General features: G+C 42.6%; 2 protein-coding genes across 5 annotated transcripts; both read left to right on the top strand.

Annotated features, from left to right (window-relative positions):
* The first annotated feature begins 837 nt into the window (after nucleotides 1-837).
* Nucleotides 838-7,826, top strand: LOC135652822 (pseudo histidine-containing phosphotransfer protein 2-like). Of its 4 annotated transcripts, XM_065174087.1 has the most exons (10): nucleotides 838-975; nucleotides 1,097-1,241; nucleotides 1,350-1,434; nucleotides 3,909-4,334; nucleotides 4,416-5,738; nucleotides 6,529-6,659; nucleotides 6,734-6,802; nucleotides 7,250-7,321; nucleotides 7,406-7,478; nucleotides 7,567-7,826. In XM_065174087.1, exons 5-10 carry the CDS (start codon nucleotides 5,592-5,594, stop codon nucleotides 7,615-7,617), a joined length of 543 nt encoding a protein of 180 aa, XP_065030159.1. In that variant the 5' UTR covers nucleotides 838-975; nucleotides 1,097-1,241; nucleotides 1,350-1,434; nucleotides 3,909-4,334; nucleotides 4,416-5,591; the 3' UTR covers nucleotides 7,618-7,826. The 4 variants fall into 4 exon arrangements, with proteins under 4 accessions (XP_065030159.1, XP_065030158.1, XP_065030157.1 ...); XM_065174086.1 differs by having other exon boundaries at nucleotides 1,350-4,334; XM_065174085.1 differs by having other exon boundaries at nucleotides 1,097-1,434.
* A 1,810-nt stretch (nucleotides 7,827-9,636) lies between these two features.
* LOC135653162 (ABC transporter G family member 42-like) lies at nucleotides 9,637-17,412 on the top strand. Its single transcript, XM_065174772.1, has 23 exons — nucleotides 9,637-10,219; nucleotides 10,859-11,068; nucleotides 11,143-11,227; nucleotides 11,303-11,462; nucleotides 11,556-11,632; nucleotides 11,715-11,768; nucleotides 12,206-12,296; nucleotides 12,445-12,746; nucleotides 12,831-13,112; nucleotides 13,204-13,520; nucleotides 13,596-13,756; nucleotides 13,830-13,939; nucleotides 14,023-14,173; nucleotides 14,268-14,423; nucleotides 14,515-14,684; nucleotides 14,781-15,113; nucleotides 15,193-15,483; nucleotides 15,581-15,664; nucleotides 15,761-15,894; nucleotides 15,983-16,210; nucleotides 16,296-16,467; nucleotides 16,542-16,796; nucleotides 16,867-17,412. The coding sequence occupies exons 1-23, from the start codon at nucleotides 9,834-9,836 to the stop codon at nucleotides 17,134-17,136; spliced, it is 4,479 nt and encodes a 1,492-aa protein (XP_065030844.1). The 5' UTR covers nucleotides 9,637-9,833; the 3' UTR covers nucleotides 17,137-17,412.
* Nucleotides 17,413-18,994: the final 1,582 nt, after the last annotated feature.

The raw sequence follows: 18,994 nt of genomic DNA, 5'->3' as shown, positions 1-18,994 counted from the left end.
GGGTGAAGCATGGGGAGGTTGTGGGCGAAGACAATGAGAGTGGAAGCTCGTGGGTTGCCACTGATGATGGTAGGGAGAGGGGAGGAGTAGGATAAGAATGGTGAACGAAGAATGTGACTAGTGGTTGGAATAGAGAGGAGAAAGGAGAAAAATCATCTTTTTATGAAAGAAATGATGTTTTACAAAAAAATTTAGAAATTAATGTGTTTTGTGAGAATTTTTTAAAATTAAATATTTTTTCTAAGAATTTATCAATTAGATATTAATTCAATCCAAAAATTTAGGTTTATTAATTCAATTTTTTTCTCACATAAATATTTTATTAGTAGGAATTATATTTTTTTTCATCTTTTTAATACTTATTTCTCGCATGAACACGAATTAGTTGACATTCGGATTATGTCTACAATCTTATCCAAACACAGGGCCAACTTTGAGTTAAATATAGATATTTAAGAAATAGTGTATGATTAATTTTAATGATTATGAATTTAAAATAACTCTATAAAAAAAAGGGGGAAGAAAGATATGCTAAAATTTTATTAATCTCAATTGGGAGTTTCGATATCACTAATTAATTAATTACGAAGGCATATATGCTAATTGGTTTTTGCAGATATATTAACGTTAAACCTAACTTTAGAAGTACAGTTGTATGTTTACTTTCAATCCAAGATCAGATATTTTGTCACGGTCAGGCTCCAAAAAAGAATAAGACTGGCGGACCGAGTTGCATGTGGGCCCGGAAGTACGAACCAATGAAATATGCCTTTTACGTGTATGGTCGGTCTGACGGGACACAGAAACCTGGATCAACCCGCAGTCCGAACGGGTAATTAGGGTTCTTCGTGCAAGAAGATGAGTTCGATTCCGCGGTCGTGATATGAAGGGCAATCAAAGCATATGTCGGTCCGATCCGACCGTTAGTTGTATAGCCATGATGCAGCAAGTCCCGATTTTTGTTGCTTGGATGCGGTAAAGTTTCTTTGACTTCCATCTCTTTCTTTTCTGCTTCTGTTGTACCCAACTGCTTCCTATATAATTTGATTGCCAGATTCGTCGTCTAAAGTGGGTTGTTCTGATGTTTGTCTTAAAGATTCTCGTAATGGACCGTCTTGAAGTGCTCGGAGTCACTGCTTGATTGGTAATCTGATATGGAATTGTTGTATTGACCTCCTTTTGATCAATCATCAATGTGGGGCTCATCGACATCTCATCCACATTGGTTGCCTTTCTCCTTTGTACGTACATTGGCTGTCTCTTTGGAAGATTAAAGTTGTCATCCTGGCTGGTGGAACATTTTCTTTTCTGTTAATTAAGATAAGGTTCTTTTACCCAAACAAAATTAGGATGATGGATGGTTCTTTCTTTTGCAAATGGTAACCGGTGAAGATGGGATTCGAACTTTACTATCGGCATCTTCCTCAACCTTTGGTAAGTAGACTTGAGTACACAACCACTATACCGATGTTCTAGGTGTTCTTATGTTCATTTCATATTAATGGTGTTATTACTTTACCAAGAAGGCTTATGACTTAAACGTGGATCTAAGAGCAATAATCATTACTTAATTTGTACTGACTCCATACACAATAACCATCAGATTTGGGTTGGATATTGGATTTGAATATTTGTTCATCTATTTGAATATTTGAATATTTTTATGCAAGTGTTGATAATATTCATATAAGATAGTGAACATTATTATGCAATTATTTATATGTGTAGTTCCTTAAAATTTTCCAACCTTGTTATTTATATGTCATATCATTCATCATTTAAGGAAGAATTACCAGCTCACTAAATACACATGATTTATGTTTCCATCGAAGAAGTCGGTCATTACTCCATTCAGTGTTCATTCACAAGTTTTATAATCGTTATTTTCAAATGCCTATTTTTTTTTTTTACTTTGGAAAATGCCTTTTTCTAAGCCAACTAACCTCCTATGACGTACTCAAATTACCTTGCCTGAATCCTTCCACAATTATAGCTAAATAGGATACAGTATCATCATCTACTTTTTTATTATATTTGTGGGTGTTTGACTGGGTACTTGACAAAGTGGGTGTAGAAAGCATTATTCATTCAGTGGCTCACTCTTTTTTATTTTTTATTTTTCCATTTGGTTGTTGGCTGTGGGAGGTGGGACTTGGGTGCTTGATGGGTGGGTAGGGTGTGAAACAAGATTCCGAGAGAGCCCAAGATGCATGAATTGCCACTATCCTCTGCTTTCAGTGATGCTCAAGACATACGTGGCCTTGAGAATAATCAGTAATATCTGATGATTCTTTTAGAAAGCTTGGTAAGATAGCAACTATAAAGTTAACTTCTGGATGCTCAAGGCATACATGGCCTCGAGAAGAATCAGAAATATCTGATGATTCTTTTAGAAAGCTTGGTAAGATAGCAACTATAAAGCTAATTTCTGGATGTCACAATGATTAGTTTGTCATGTATGATGCATGAATATGTTGATAAGGATGATTTGTGGGACACAGTGCATCTGTACAAGTAGATTGTGACGTTTGTTGACCATCGAGTATAAAATAAATCAAATTTGCTTCGAAAAAGAGTATGCTATACTTGTGGATCGGAATTTACCTTCTGCTTGAAGAGACTTGAGATCAGAAACTGGATAAGTTCATATCGAGTCAGCTCTGTTTTACTTTTGCCCATGTGCAACCTATCTCAGATTTTTAAATGTTAATGTCATCTTTCTGTCAGTGAGAAGATACCTAGTGAGTTTATTTTAATATATTTGCTTTCTGATATAGGGTCTCGTGATGGTTGACTAGAATATTGACTAGTTAAAGAGTGAAGGCAAATTAAAGAAGTACAAAGCAAACTTATTCACTAAAACATTGTGGTTATGATGTCATATTAGCCTCATGACTGATAAAAGATATATCTCGTTCTTTATCTTGGAAGACATTGATGTTATATTTCATGACTTTATCTAGTGTAGAGTTTAGAAAATTTCACCATATTATCTTTTTCATTATTTAGACATTGATATTCTATTGAATTTTGAAAAATGTGTTCAAGAAAATGTATCCCAACATTTTCCAAATTGTAAGCTTATTGTTCATCAAGCATTAGGATTTTTTTGATTGTTGAATCTTTGATTTCGATGGAGTTCTGCTGTTTAAAACAAATCTGACATGTTTCCCCAACATACTGTGGATGGAAGTACATTTTAGTGCGAAATTGGACTTAAAAATTGCTTATGGTAAGATTCGTCACTGCATGTTTTTCTTATTTATCAAGTGAAACAACTGATATGCATTAATATATAAAGCAGGGTGCTTCATTATATGTTAGTGGAAGTATTTATAACCTTAAATGCAGCATGATACATGTTAACTATTTTTATTGTTTTTCTTAAATGTTTAAAGCGGAAGTTCCTGGAACCATCTTGATTTGATATCTTGAGGTTTTGGGTCATTTTTTCTCAATTGGATTCAATACATGTCCGCGATCTATGTAGGCAAATTGAAACCTCCTACTAGATCCTACATTTAGAGTAAGATAGACATAAATTTGTTCCTTCTTGTCTGTAAGCTGATAAATGAATGCATTTATTTGTAATACCAAATATTTAAGACAGGCGGTGATGGCTAAGTAGATGTGAATATTAATCTTGAAAATTTGCTAGTTCAGTCATCTTCACAGGACAGAAATATTGTCCTTTTTGTTACTTTTATCTAACCAACAACTTATAAAAGAAAATGAATTCCATATTGCACTTTTAATGGTTGCTTGTTACTAATTTTTTATCAGCATGTTTGGAGTGCATTCCATGATATCTGTAGTTTGAATGTAGGAAGATTAGAATGTGTTATGTGTTGCATTTGTGTGGTGTTTGTGCCTAGAATGGAACTGGATTTCTGTGGAAAATTTTGCAGGCCCTAATTTTGCCACCTTGCAACAACTGAGATCAGGTTTATCCAATGCTTGCTGTTGGAATCATTTCCAATCATTATTGTTTGAGAAGTTGAGAATTTTCAATTTTTCCAACAGTATCTGTTGCAGATTTGGCATCTGAGTATTTCCGTCCAGGTTAAGATTCTGTTTTCAACATTGGACAACGATGTGTGGCAAGAATCATGATGATGAGACAAATTATGCTTTGCATCCTGCAACTTTTGCTCCTTTAGCATAGTAGTGGATGGGACCAGGCACCCCAAAAACACCAAAACTGAAAACCATTTGAGAGAGCTGTGGGAAATGTTACTCCATCCGACTCATATTGGATATGGAATAAAGATAGCATATCAAAAATGTGTGTTCTCATTCTCATCTTTTCTTTTCCATGTGCTTCAGGAGATAAGGCAAGAAAATGACTACTATTTGATAAACTTCTTTTGTATTTTTTGATTATTTTTGTCTAACTTTCATGGCAATTAATACAGTTAATACACATGAAGGTGGCTGCTACTTGTCAGCAGGGAGAAATATTAAGGAAGTCTATTACTTGTGTTGCCATCAATCATAGAAAGGATGTCTTCATGGGGTTGCTGGCCTTTATCTCTACAGCCTAGATTGAGCACAAGTTAGCTAACAGGAATTTGTGGCTAATTTTCAATGAATGTGTAATTCCCATGATTCGTACTTTTTAGCACTCGTTGGCAATTTTTTGGGATCATCAACCAAAGGAGTACAAGTTCATCTGGCTCTGTGTTTTACTTATCGGATCTTATGAAGTAATTCTTATTGGCCTCTGTTTATATCATTGATACTGGTTATATCAGCCTCCAAATTCTGAAAGAGATGGAAGATTATTTTTGATTAAAATGGCCGACATGAGAGGTAACTTCTTAACAAGGGATGTTGATCACAATAACATACAGGTGATGATTTGTGGCATGTAGTAGAGTATCTGGTGACATACATATTGGATATGCTTAACATATTGCCATCCATTCTCGAAATAAATAAACAGATAAAGAGTGTAGATCTGGTTAATTCACCAGAAGCTCATGATTCGCTTGGATGTCAGCTTATAATTTGATTTGAGAATTATATCCTATGCGGTGCCATATATGTTATTCATCCAAATCTACTGGCCTTCAAAGCCTATCAAGTTTTATGCACATGCGAGTAATCTAAAGGTAAAGTCGAACCAGTTCAATATCACTACCAAGAGGGTAGTAGACATTTTCTAGATGCAAAGAGCACTAATTGTTTTTAGTTGATTAGCTGCTGAAGAATGTCAATTGTTGATGTCACTGGGGAGAACCATACCATGCTCCAAAAGCATCTTGTTAACCAGGAATGTTTTGCTGCTCTAAGACATCATCAAGTAAAGCTAAGGGTGTTCCATGTACGAATCAAATTGCATATTGCCCATGGTGTAGTAGGTACAGCAAATGAGCCATTTGGTTCTGTGCTACATTAGTATTTTTTTCATGAGCTCGGATGAGATTGTGGCAGTGACTCCAGCCAAGTTAATTTTACTCAGATTCGGTTTTAGTCCATCTCTTGGATCTTCAACTGAACCTGCCCCACCAGAGTGATGCAGACTTTGCTAGTGGGTTCTGTGACACACATCACAAGCCCTTTTCCTGCTCTATAAATACCAATCCAACATGGCTCTTCATATCTCATCAGCACCTCCTATCTCTGCATTCCACCACTTGCTCTGTTTCTTTTTTCACGACACTTATCCAGAGATGGAGTATGCTTCTAGCTTGCAGCGCCAGCTTGCCAGCATGAAGAAGAACCTCTTTGATCAGGTTGGGTTTCTTCTCTCCACCTTGCTATTCTCTTTGTACTATAGGTGCTCTCAATACAGGCAAAGCCTTCATTTCTTGCAGTGACTTCAAGAAATGGACTCAACTGCCGCACACCACCATGATCATTATGGTTTTCATTTGTCCAACTTTGTTGTGTTCTCTAGTGAAAACACTAAATGATCAGATAGAAACCAGGTTATATGAATCACTGCTAGTCAAGACATTCTTGAACAGTAACAGATTTCTCTCTCTCTCTGGCTCTCTGTACATATACATACATACATACATACATATCTTTCTCTCAGTTTCATGTTTCATAGATGGATTGAGAACCTTGTAAGCTCATGAATTAGGATGTTACCTTAAACATTATTCAGAACATGAGTAAGCCACAGTAATGTGTCACTTATGTTTCTTCAACATTATTCATCTAAGCTTCCAGATTGGTCTCAAAATGTCCCAATAATTTCACAATGTTTATGAATTTATATTTCTTTTTTTTTCATATATGTATAAATATATTGTTGTCTTCAAGAGAAGTATAATCAATCTTACAATAACATTAAAGTTTTGATATGTTAAATAAGAACACCTGCAAGTTTTGTTCTATATGAATTATTAGCTCACAAATATAAGGCTTCGGAGACTACACATCAATATTCTGATGTCCATCAGGTATCCTCTTTGCAATATCTTTGTACATGCAACTGTGTTTTCTCCTTATACACAAATATCTATTATGTTTATTTACACAAGACCAGTTTATCAATTTTGCCAAGTCATATTGCAGGGATACCTAGATGAACAATTTTATCAGCTAGAGGAGTTGCAGGATGAATCCAGCCCTAATTTTGTGGAAGAAGTTGTCACCTTGTTCTTCAGGGATTCATCCAGATTGGTGGCTAACATCGACCAGGCTCTGTAAGCACATTTCTTTGCAGAGTAGTCTGCACATGGAAAGTTCACATTTGTTAATATCATCAATTTCTATGCAGTCAGAAGTACCCTCAAGATTTTCGTAGGCTGGACAACTTCATGCACCAGTTGAAGGGTAGTGCTTCCAGGTAATACTTGGTGCCCATTAGAAAACATCATATTTACAAGAACAGTCCAGTAGATGAGACCCTCGACAGTGCAAGGATTAAGAAGAGTGAATGCACGTAGTTTTATCCTTGCAAACACAAAGACTATCTGCTTGATTCAAAAACTAGCTCATGATTAAGTGGAAGTTGCAAAACATAAAGAGTGATGATGGATATACTGCTAAACCTTTCACCAGAACTCCAAAAATCTCACATTTGTAAACATGAAGTTGCGCTCAACCCTTCAAGAACTTTTCTTTGTCTTGTTCTCTCTCTCTCTCTCTCTCTCTCTATAATATATATATATAAATATATATATACATATATATATATGTATACATATATATTTCTTGCTTTCTTTTATTATTGGATCATTTGTTCCTGATGACATGCAAATATGACTGACATAAGCTGGCGGAACTTGTGTAGCATCGGTGCTGCAAAGATGAAGAATGAGTGCACCAGTTTCAGAGAATTCTGTAATAAAGAAAACCGTGAAGGGTGCTTTTCTTTTCCTCAACAATAGTTCATTCAATCATGATCTGTTCATGCTTTACTAGTAATAATGCATCCACACCCATTCAGATGCCTGAGATCATTTCAGAAGGTGAAGAAGGAGCATGCCGTCCTGAAGCAGAAGTTGGAAAACTACTTCCAGGTTGAATTCGAGCAAAAAAAACTTTACATTGTCCTGAACTCCATCTCCTCAAACTTGTTAAGCACCTCTCATTTTTTTGCTGTGCCAGTTGCTGAGACAAGATGGTCCTGTTGACAAAGCGACTCGCTCTGGCAACTGAGAAGAGAGGCTCTCGTTCGTGAAGCCATGCCGCCGGTGGGATGCATGATGCGCGTCCACTGACCCATTATAAAGCCTAGATTGTGTGAGAATAAGCAATGTTGTTGCAGTTGATGTTGGCTGTAGAATGCAAAATGGAATCGATTATATTGTATCCTCCTCATCTATATTTTATATATAATTGCATGAGAACAAGGCATCTCTTCTTTATATGTTCTCTCAAGTCTCTATTACTGTGTATAAAGTCCTCGACTCTTTTTTTTTCTATTTAATTTCATCAAAAATAGTAAAAATAAATTTTAATTTCAGAATTATACTATCAAAAGTCAAAATATTTTTAAAAATTATGGGATAAGATTTCTAACTCTTATAGTTTAATAAGTAGATTTTATGTACTGCAATCGTACTAATATTTTAGATGTGTGGCCGGCTAAAGTTGGACGATTAAGTCAAAGCTGATTGACTCATCGTGTAAACCCATTCGTGGATTCGTGTGTGAGTCAACGTAGCTTCGTCAGCTGAAGTTGAGGATGGGTCACTCCAACCAAACCTTCTGCACTTCGTTGGGATGACGATGATGATGATATGATAATAATTGGTGTGATCTCAACTGAGATCGCATGACACGGCGCCCATTAATTTAGATTAATAGAGAAGTATTCGCACAATTGTCCAAATCGTACATCTAAAAAAAAAAACAATTTTTATAGTATTTAAGGACCATTTAACTTTGAAAAATAATAAGGACAAATTCCTTTTAAAAAAAAGTACGTCCCATCGCCCTCCCCTCTCTTTAGTTGCCCTCCTCACCTCGCCTCCCCTCTGTTGTTGTTGCCCTTGCCTATCCTTCCCTTTTCCTCCCTTGTCATTTGCAAGGATCTGTTGTCACTTGCTGACGACCTTGGCATTACTTAGTGATGTGTCAATCTCATCATTGATAACACATCTGTCTCTAACCTGATCTTCGTTATTGCCCCACTATCAAGTTTGACGATTGATAGAATAAATTATGAAGAAGATAGAAAAATAGAAGATATATTTGTGTTTGATATGTGCTCCCTATTTATACACACTAAGAGAGAAGATTTCTCTCAATAAAATAGCGAGATTTCCTCATTCAGTTGGAAAAATCTTAGCTGTTATCAACGATGTGGACGATAGGATAAAGGAGAGTCTTAGAGTCATCTTTCCTCTTACCCTTATTTGTCACAATCTCGTCTTGTCGCCTCCACCCCTCATCTAGTGCTATCATAATGAGAAACGAGGGGTTCCAAAGATGTGTAAGAGTATGATCATCTTCGACTTCATCTTGTCGGTGATGATATATTTGCAGCAGGTGATGGCGGAGCACCTGTGATTGGACCTCATAAGGGTAAGTAGAAGAGGGGGAGGTGTCAAAGAGGAGTGACTGCTGAGAACAATGACAACGACTTCGAGGGTGGCTCGCACAAACTCAATCCATGACTTTACTATAATTGGCTTACACAAGTCCAAGCTCATCATCAATCACTCTCCTGAGAGATAGCCCACCTCGATCACGCTAACATAACGATAAACAAGGGAAGAAGATGATATAACGAAGGGTGAGAGTTGAGGGATGGACGAGGGCACAATGATAATAACGAACAAACGACGGAAATGACAACAGGACTAATATCATTTTTTATGAAAAAGAAAACACAAGGGAGAACAAATGAAAAAGGGTGTAAACTGAAATTTTATGATTTTAATTTTGAGAATTTTCTCAATGTTTTCCGCTGCCTTCGCTCTCCCTGACATCGTCTTCAAGCTTTGGGGGCGATACGTTAACGGAGCACGATCGACCAGAACATGAGCCGACTCAATTGGGTCGGTTCGAGTCAGGTCACATAAAAAAAGAGCCGATTCGGGTTGGTGGGTTCGGACATGCTCGTGAAGCAACTTTAAATTACATGGTGAACCGAGGGCATCGACTGTAGCCAAATTGCCGCTGATTGATTGCACCTAACGCGACGAATTAAGCGTTCGATGCTTCAGAGAAAGGAAAGACCGCTTCACCAACCGCGCCTTATCGGACTTTCGCCTGATGTGTATATATAGAAAACGAGGTTCCCACACCCACCCCAACTCCTCCTCCCAATCCCCTACTCCTGCCCTCCCCTCCCCACTACTTACATAACACGCCACGGAGCTCTACGATACGAGGGGAGAGGGAGACAAGGAGAGGCAGGTGAAGGGATGGAGAGGGTGTGGGACTCGGGGCGGCGGGCGAGCCGGAGCCTCAGCAGGGGCGTGAACGTGGGGAACTGGGGGATGGAGGACGTGTTCGCGCCGTCGAGCACGCGGGGGAGGTCATGGCGGAGCCGGAGCAGGGTCGACGACGACGAGGAGGCGCTGCGGTGGGCCGCGCTGGAGAGGCTCCCCACCTACAACCGCCTGCGCACCGGGATCCTCCGGTCGGTTGTGGAGGAGGGGGAGCAGGGGCGGCGGCGGTACCAGCACAAGGAGGTGGACGTGCGCAAGATGGGCGTCAACGAGCGGCAGGAGTTCATCGAGCGCGTCTTCAAGGTGGCCGAGGAGGACAACGAGCGCTTCCTCAAGAAGCTGCGCAACCGTATCGACAAGTGAGTTCCCCCTCTGCCTCCTCCTCCTCCTCTTTCGTTAGTCCATCATTATGCGCTATTTTGGACCACGAAACATGCTTGGTAGAATGATCCAACAACGAGTCAAACGTCTTATCATCAACAGAAAGCAAAAAAGAAAAAGGCAAAACCAATCAATCCATTAATATTACCTGTCAACTATCTTCCTTTATGACACAAGGATTGCATCATAAATGGATCACCCATCCGCGGTAAGGAATCGACGGGTAATGGTAGACAGATGTAAAGCTCGAGGTCCCATCCTATTGGCTATTGGTCGGGCCATCATAAGATCGTGGGGGAACACTACCTCTCGAGTACTTCATAGTAATTTGCTTTCAGAGATGTGTCCTTTTTGCCTAATTCTAATCTATTCAACATCAAAGTGCGTTGGGTATTCGGGAAGGACAAGAATAATTAATGTGCAGCAAGTTTCTTGGCGATGGGTTTACCTCCGTTCGCACCGCCGGACAAAAGTTCCTGTCCCCAGAGCCTTGACGCTTTTGGATTTGATAGCAATGGGTGGCTGTCGTGATGGTGATCACATTTCCAACATGATTTGCTTGCTAACAATTTGAGACCAATACTGAGTCCTCCTCACCAACGGGAGTTGTGATGCAGGGTTGGCATCCAGTTACCGACTGTGGAGGTGAGGTTCGAGCATCTGAACGTGGAGGCCGAATGCCATGTCGGGAACAGAGCTCTGCCGACGCTGACCAACACCGCCAGGGACATCGCCGAGTCCGCCATCGGCCTCCTGGGAATCAACCTCACCAAGAGAACTACTCTCACCATCCTGAAAGATGTCTCAGGAGTCGTACAACCCTCGAGGTGATCACGCTCGCCAAGAAGTTGCAGAAATAGCAATCGAGTCGACTAAAATGGTCAACGATGGTTTCTTTCAGGATGACACTTCTGTTAGGCCCTCCATCATCCGGGAAGACCACCCTCTTGCTAGCTTTAGCTGGAAAACTCGATCCGAGTTTGAAGGTTGGTGACTGACCTCCTCCTCCATGGCTTAATCAGTTCGACCAACCCGTCGTAAACGAAATCTACGACTTGCAGACCAGAGGGGAGATATCATACAACGGATACAGATTGGACGAGTTCGTGCCCCAGAAAACTGCAGCTTACATCAGCCAGAACGATGTTCATGTGGGCGAGATGACCGTCAAAGAAACCTTCGACTTCTCTGCAAGGTGTCAAGGCGTAGGAGCGCGATATGGTACTGATTCATGCCATCCCGTCCGTCCCTTTCTCGTCTGCAAGTCCACATGGTAGCTCGTACTAGAGTTTGAGTGCTGAATCGTGTTGTTAGATCTCCTGACGGAGCTGGCGAAGAGGGAGAAGGATGCAGGAATTCTCCCAGAAGCTGAAGTGGATCTCTTCATGAAGGTAACTATTAATCTGATCAGAAGCAGGCCTTAATCCATGATGATTGGTTGATCTTAAGGTTCTCCGAAACAAAACACTGCAGGCCACAGCAATCGAGGGAGTCAAGAGCAGTCTTCTGACGGACTACACTCTCAAGGTACGTAGATTCTTACTTGACTCATGATGCTTCCGACGGGTCAAACTGCTTTGAGATACTTGCTGGTCTCGAGGCAGGAGAGCGGCAGTCGTCTTTGTCTGACGAAGTCAACGAGTTCGATACGGGGCCCTGGCGTTTGGGGGTGGGGTCCAGCGGGGGGGGAGGCGGTCACCCACCCCACGCGGTGGGGGTTGGTGCACCGGCTCGATTACGTCGTCCTCCTCCTCCACCCTCTTCTTTTGCTCCACTAAGATGCGTAGAAATGGCGTGTTGATTTCGATCACAGTGACAGAAATCTCACCATATTTCAAGAATTCGGAAATAATAATCGAGTGATTATAATGCAAATGAAATCAAATTAGTCGACGAATAGTGGGTTATTCATTACAGAAGATGGACGACGTCTAACCATGGCGTTGACTCATTAATTGCTGCAGATACTTGGGCTGGACATTTGTGGTGATACGATTGTGGGCGATGAGATGCAGAGAGGGATCTCCGGAGGTCAAAAGAAGCGCGTCACCACAGGTTCGTACCTTCTAAATCTTCGAACAATCTGCAAGGAAGGAACAGTGAATGAACAGAACCTGCACCTTCTTCCTGTTTCCTTCGACGAATGCTGGAATCCGATCCTGCTTCGCTGCGTAATGAGACCTCCATCGGCATGGCAATGCAGGTGAGATGATCGTTGGCCCGACCAAAGTGCTGTTCATGGACGAGATATCGACCGGCCTCGACAGCTCCACCACCTTCCAGATCGTGAAATGCCTGCAGCAGATCGTCCACCTGGGTGAGACCACCATCCTCATGTCCCTCCTCCAGCCCGCGCCCGAGACCTTCGAGCTCTTCGACGACATCATCCTCCTCTCCGAGGGCCAGATCGTCTACCAGGGACCCCGCGAGTTCGTCCTCGATTTCTTCGAGGCCTGCGGCTTCCGCTGCCCCGAGCGCAAAGGCATCGCCGACTTCTTGCAGGAGGTAAGGAAACAGAGCTCAGGCTTCAGTCCTCGCCGACGAGCAGCGTGCGCACTCGGCCCTCGATGATCTCGATCTTGGTCGCAGGTAACGTCGAGGAAAGACCAGGAGCAGTACTGGGCGGACAAACAGAGGCCGTACCGCTACATCTCCGTCTCCGAGTTCTCTCAGCGCTTCAAGCGATTCCACGTCGGTCTTCGTCTGGAGAACGAGCTCTCCATCCCCTTCGACAAGTCGCAGAGCCACAAGGCCGCTTTGGTCTTCTCCAAGAAGTCCGTTTCCAACTCGGAGCTCCTCAAAGCTTCCTTTGCCAAGGAGTGGCTCCTCATCAAGCGTAACTCCTTCGTCTACATCTTCAAGACTGTTCAGGTAACGCCCCCAACCCCGTCACCTGAATTTGCTGGTAGCTCGCCTCGGAGTCCTACGATTGACATCATCTTCTTGTTCGATTCGCGCGAAGCTCGTCATCGTGGCGCTCATAGCGTCAACCGTGTTTCTGAGGACTCGCATGCACACGAGGACCGAAGACGATGGTGTCACCTACATTGGAGCGCTCCTCTTCGGGTTGATCGTGAACGTCTTCAATGGTTTCGCGGAGCTGTCCATCGCCATCTCGCGTCTCCCGGTGTTCTACAAGCACAGGGACCTGCTCTTCTATCCGGCATGGGTATTCACCTTGCCGAACTTTCTCCTCCGAATACCGATATCGATCCTGGAAACCATCGTTTGGACTGCCATGACCTACTACACCATTGGCTACGCCCCGGAGGCCAGCAGGTAAACTTCTAGCTCTCCACAGACATACTGATCTCTTTTGCTGAGCCGTAGCACTCACCGTTCTCAATGTCACAGGTTCTTCAAGCAGCTGGTGCTAGTGTTCCTGATCCAGCAAATGGCGGCGGGGCTGTTCAGAACCGTCGCCGGTATTTGTAGGTCCATGATCATCTCCAACACCGGTGGGGCTCTGTCCGTGCTCATCATCTTTGTTCTTGGAGGCTTCATTCTACCCAAAGGTACTCATCCACCGCCTGAGATCAGGACACGAAAGGGCGAATGATTACTGAACTTTTCGTTCTTCACCAACAGATGTGATTCCCAAATGGTGGATATGGGGCTTCTGGATTTCGCCACTTACCTACGGATATAATGCTTTAGCGGTGAACGAATTTTTGGCTCCCAGGTGGATGAACAGACGGGTAAGTTCTTCTCCCACGAACTGTGAGATATTGTGCAGCTCCATTTTGTGTGAGCTTAAGATCTCTGATACGATTGGTGACAGGCAGCAGATGGTCGACCGCTAGGAAGGTCAATCCTCGAAAATGCCAGTGTCTTCGCAGAGGCCAGATGGTACTGGATTGGAGCCTTGGCGCTTCTGGGATTCAGCATCCTCTTCAATTTGCTATTCACCTTCTTCCTCATGTATCTGAATCGTATGTTGTCAACCTACCTCTCCGTATGTTTCGCTGATGATGCAGACTTCCTTCCTGTTCTTCTCAGTTGAGCTCAGTATACTTTGACGCGCAGCTATTGGAAAACCGCAAGCTGTTATATCTGAAGAAACAGCAGCAGAAATGGAAGAAGACCGAGACGAAACAAGAGAGTCGCCGAGAATTAGGAGGACGAACTCCAAGAATGATCCTTTACCTCGCGCATTGTCAAAAAGGGACGGAAACAACACCAGTAAGTGGCGCAATTAGGATAGCACCAACGCTCGCCATGCTTCGGAACGATAAGGTCGCTGCTGTGCTCTAACTTGAGCTCATTCTAACAGGAGAAATGATGAAGCTGCGAATGAGCTCCGGTGGGACGAACGGGCTCAGCCGTGATACGTCCATCGATACGGCCGCTTCCGGCGTTGCTCCCAAGAGAGGAATGGTTCTTCCCTTCACGCCTCTGACCATGTCCTTTGATGAAGTCAATTACTACGTCGACATGCCTCCGGTGAGCTCTCTCATTCATTCTCCTTGTTGTGGATGAAGCAGAGCAATATGATCTTGGAATCGAGTAGCAACGATGCGTTGTTGTTCTGTTCACCAGGAAATGAAAGATCAAGGAGTCGCAGAAGATAGGCTGCAGCTCCTAAGGAATGTAACAGGGGCTTTTCGACCGGGCGTCCTCACAGCCCTCATGGGCGTGAGCGGGGCTGGGAAAACCACCCTTATGGATGTTTTGGCTGGGCGAAAGACTGGTGGCTACATCGAAGGAGACATCCGCATCTCCGGCTATCCCAAGAAACAAGAGACATTCGCAAGGATTTCCGGTTACTGTGAGCAAAACGATATCCACTCGCCTCAGGTCACCGTCCGGGAGTCCTTGATATACTCTGCTTTTCTCCGTCTCCACAAGGAAGTCAGCGATGAAGAAAAGCTGGTGAGTCCAAGACGACGATGCCCGACACGATCCAATCGTGACGTGTCTGATGAACCAAAGCTAATTCCTGTAATCTCAGAAATTTGTTGATGAGGTGACGGAGCTGGTGGAGCTCGACAACCTGAGAGATGCCATAGTGGGGCTGCCAGGAGTCACAGGGCTGTCTACGGAACAGAGGAAGCGGCTGACGATAGCAGTGGAGCTTGTTGCCAATCCCTCTATCATCTTCATGGACGAACCGACATCAGGCCTCGATGCAAGAGCAGCAGCCATCGTCATGAGAACCGTGAGGAACACAGTCGACACCGGAAGAACTGTTGTTTGTACGATCCATCAACCAAGCATCGACATATTCGAGGCCTTCGACGAGGTCTGCCCATCTCGAGACGACCCTCCAACAGATTATAGAATGCATTCTTGCTTGCTTATGTTCCGATGATGCTATAACTTCTTCGATCTTGCAACAGCTGCTGCTCATGAAAAGAGGAGGCCAAGTAATCTACTCTGGACCTTTGGGAAGAAACTCCTACAAGATAATCGACTACTTCGAGGTGCAATTTCTCTTGCTTTGAACTCATTATTAGATTCAGGTTAAATTCCTTGCAGCCGAGAATGAGAAATGAAAACTCCTGCTTTGCATGTTTCAGGCAATTCCTGGAGTTCCAAAGATCAAAGACAAATACAATCCTGCGACATGGATGCTGGAAGTCAGTTCGGTTGCTGCTGAAGTGCGCCTGCAAATGGACTTCGCTAAGTACTACGAATCATCAGCTCGCTACCAGTAAGTAGTGAAATGCAACCTTGGGACAAGAAATCCATCCATTTACGTGCAGCTTTGATCACTGATTAGCATAGTTTTGCTTGGGTAGGCGCAACAAAGCATTGGTTAGTGAGCTCAGTAAACCGGCACCGGGAACAAATGATCTCTACTTCCCCACGCAGTACTCCCAGTCTCCTTGGGGGCAGTTCAAGGCCTGCCTCTGGAAGCAGTGGTGGACCTACTGGAGGAGCCCTGATTACAACCTCGTCAGATTTGTCTTCACCTTGCTCACCGCTCTACTGCTAGGCTCCATATTTTGGAGAATTGGCCAGAAGAGGTGCGTGGATGCAGGACATGTTGTTCCTCTCATTTCTCTGCTGGGATCATCTTGATGGAACTTGGGTTTGGCCTCCGTGGTGCAGGGGAAGTGCAACCAGTCTTCGGATCGTCATCGGGGCGATGTACGCAGCGGTCATGTTCGTCGGCGTCAATAACTGCGCGACGGTGCAACCACTGGTAGCGATCGAGAGGACGGTGTTCTATCGAGAAAGGGCCGCTGGAATGTACTCTGCTTTACCGTATGCCTTGGCTCAGGTAAGAGGACTGCGCTCGATCTACTGTATACGGGCGTTGATTGGTATGATCCAACGGAGTTTGATCCACCGCAGGTGTTCGTGGAAATTCCATACGTGATCACTCAGGCGGTGTACTACTCCCTCATCGTCTACGCCATGATGAACTTCCAATGGACAGCGGCAAAGTTCTTTTGGTTCTACTTCATCTCCCTCTTCTCCTTCCTATACTTCACTTACTACGGCATGATGACCGTCTCGCTGTCACCAAATCATCAAGTCGCTGCCATCTTTGCTTCCACCTTCTACTCCGTCTTTAACCTCTTCTCAGGCTTCTTCATCCCCAGACCAGTAAGTTTCTGTGTACTTTGTGGGGTGGAGTTGTATGATCGGTGGCTGAATGTAATGTAATTGATTGCAGAGGATTCCCGAATGGTGGGTGTGGTACTACTGGATTTGCCCATTGCAATGGACGGTCTATGGGCTGATAGTAACACAATATGGGGATTTGGAGAGCTACATCACAGTGCCTGGCCAGTCGGATCAGAAGATCAAGAACTATGTGAAGGACTATTATGGATACAATACTGACTTCATGCCTGTGGTAGCCATAGTGCTGGTTGGTTTTGCTGTCTTCTTTGCTTTCATGTTTGCTTTCTGCATCAAGAAGCTCAACTTCCAACAGAGGTAGGGGGAGGAGAGGCAGCTCAATCTTGTAGCTTGGAGGTTAAGGTTTCCTTTGTACCATTTGTTATATAATACATTACAGTGAAAAGTAATTACTTAAGTTGTAAATTTAGTGATGATTGTGATAACAATGAGATTTTCTCGTCTGCACAACAAATGAGATTTCCTCAACTGCATAGTAGATAAGATTTTTTTAATTGTATGAGAAAATCTCGGTTGAGAAAAATTTTCTCATTCAATATGTATAAATAGACACCGTATAGAAGAGTTTGCTTTTTTATCTTTACGACTTCATTCTATAAGATTGTGTGAAATTTTGGAGATTGATTTCATGAAGCTTTATATGAAGTATGTTTTGTTTTAGATTTAAGACAGAGAGAGAGAGAGAGAGAGAGAGAGTGCGTCTGTGTTGTATGAGAAGCAAACCTCTCAGCGAAATTACATTTGAAATCAAGTTACTTTATGAAATTTTGATGAAAGAAAATATCTAATGTTACCGAGAGATCATATATTTTCTCTCATCTCCCCCTTATCTCTAATGTATTGGTTGTAGCGATTATATAAAGGATAGAAAAAGAAAAGAATCAAGTCTAGTTATTTTTACAAATCCATATCTTTATAGCTTTTGGATTCGATGACTGTGCGTTTATAAATTAGATAAAAGTTTTTTGAATGACATCGAAAAGTATGCATTATATATTTAATCTATTATTATTTTATTTCAGTTTCTGGTATTAAAGTTTTCCACATAACAATAGCATATTACGGTTTTTATGTTTACAATTGGTATTAGAACCATATTTTAAAATAAATACTTTAGATCGTAAAAGCATTTCAGATCTTTTTATCATCATTCATTTGTGAAAATGTGTCATTTGATTTTGATTTATGATGCTTAAATGATCTATGATCTATTTTTCTATTTAGTGTTTTGTCGTATGCTTGTAAGCGACACAAGGTTCCTCATGTTTAATCAATGGACCACCGTCAACAACTTGTTATCAGCGACAGTATTGTTGAGGGCGACGACCTCCGATGGTCGCCAACCCAATCGCAGGCAATGACTATGTACGTAGTGGAAGTGTCATAGGGTGCGATAGCTGAAGGTGGTCGCATGCATGGCTACTTGTGTGTAGCAGCCTTGTGGCAATCAACCTGCCTTGGTCGCAGGCAGCTGCAACAACGACATTGTGTGTGTCGTGGACTTAGCTGGAATTGCCTAAGTCGTAAGGCACCCTTACGGTAAAGTCGCGAACTTAGCTTGAGTTGCCTAAGTCGTGAAGCACCCTTGCGCCAACTTCCCGGACTTAGCTGAGATTGCCTAAGTCATGACGTGCTCTTGCGATATGCGTTCGCAAAGGGTCAACCAATTTGCAACCTCACTCGGGTCCCGAAGGACCTGTAAAAGAGAAAGTTGATTAGTTTAAAAACGAGCGACACAAGTCTCGACGTCTCACGAGAAGGAAAGCTTTACAAGCAATTCAACGAGCACCTTGAGTGCAGGAGAGAAAAGAGAGAGAAGGAGAAAACAAAGACTTGAGAAAGTAGAATAAACAATTGCAAGTCCATAAACAACTGCTCACCGGATGCCGGGCACAAAGGTAAGTTCCTGTCAAGTTAATGTGTGAACTTGTGAAGATTGTTCAATGCCCGATAATATACCGAAGCCCCATCTAGCCTTGTGCCACCCGGGGGGTTCTAGGGTGCTGAGATGGCTGACATTTCACGTGCATTACGACGTGCAAAAAATAAGTCATGGCATGCGAAAATGGAGCCATTTTGGGGCAGTTTGAGCCGACGTGGCGAGCGGTCGCATTGTAGCGCTGTGAACTGTTGTTGCTTACATTTTCCAAGAAAAAACA

This window comes from Musa acuminata, chromosome BXJ3-11 (assembly GCF_036884655.1).
Source record: "Musa acuminata AAA Group cultivar baxijiao chromosome BXJ3-11, Cavendish_Baxijiao_AAA, whole genome shotgun sequence".
Taxonomy (NCBI): Eukaryota; Viridiplantae; Streptophyta; class Magnoliopsida; order Zingiberales; family Musaceae; genus Musa; species Musa acuminata.
The sequence above is the reverse complement of the archived record's forward strand: the minus strand, read 5'-3'. Positions and strand labels throughout refer to the sequence as shown.

What these genes read in the sequence shown, in the direction of transcription:
- LOC135652822 (XM_065174087.1), top strand. Translation starts at nt 5,592, where the DNA reads ATGGCTCTTCATATCTCATCAGCACCTCCTATCTCTGCATTCCACCAC. An exon ending in AGAAGAACCTCTTTGATCAG is followed by an intron (nt 5,739 to 6,528) that starts GTTGGGTTTCTT and finishes GTCATATTGCAG; the next exon opens with GGATACCTAGATGAACAATT. An exon ending in TTGAAGGGTAGTGCTTCCAG is followed by an intron (nt 6,803 to 7,249) that starts GTAATACTTGGT and finishes GAACTTGTGTAG; the next exon opens with CATCGGTGCTGCAAAGATGA.
- LOC135653162 (XM_065174772.1), top strand. Translation starts at nt 9,834, where the DNA reads ATGGAGAGGGTGTGGGACTCGGGGCGGCGGGCGAGCCGGAGCCTCAGC. An exon ending in CTTCCTCATGTATCTGAATC is followed by an intron (nt 14,174 to 14,267) that starts GTATGTTGTCAA and finishes TTTGACGCGCAG; the next exon opens with CTATTGGAAAACCGCAAGCT. An exon ending in TGGAGAATTGGCCAGAAGAG is followed by an intron (nt 16,211 to 16,295) that starts GTGCGTGGATGC and finishes TCCGTGGTGCAG; the next exon opens with GGGAAGTGCAACCAGTCTTC.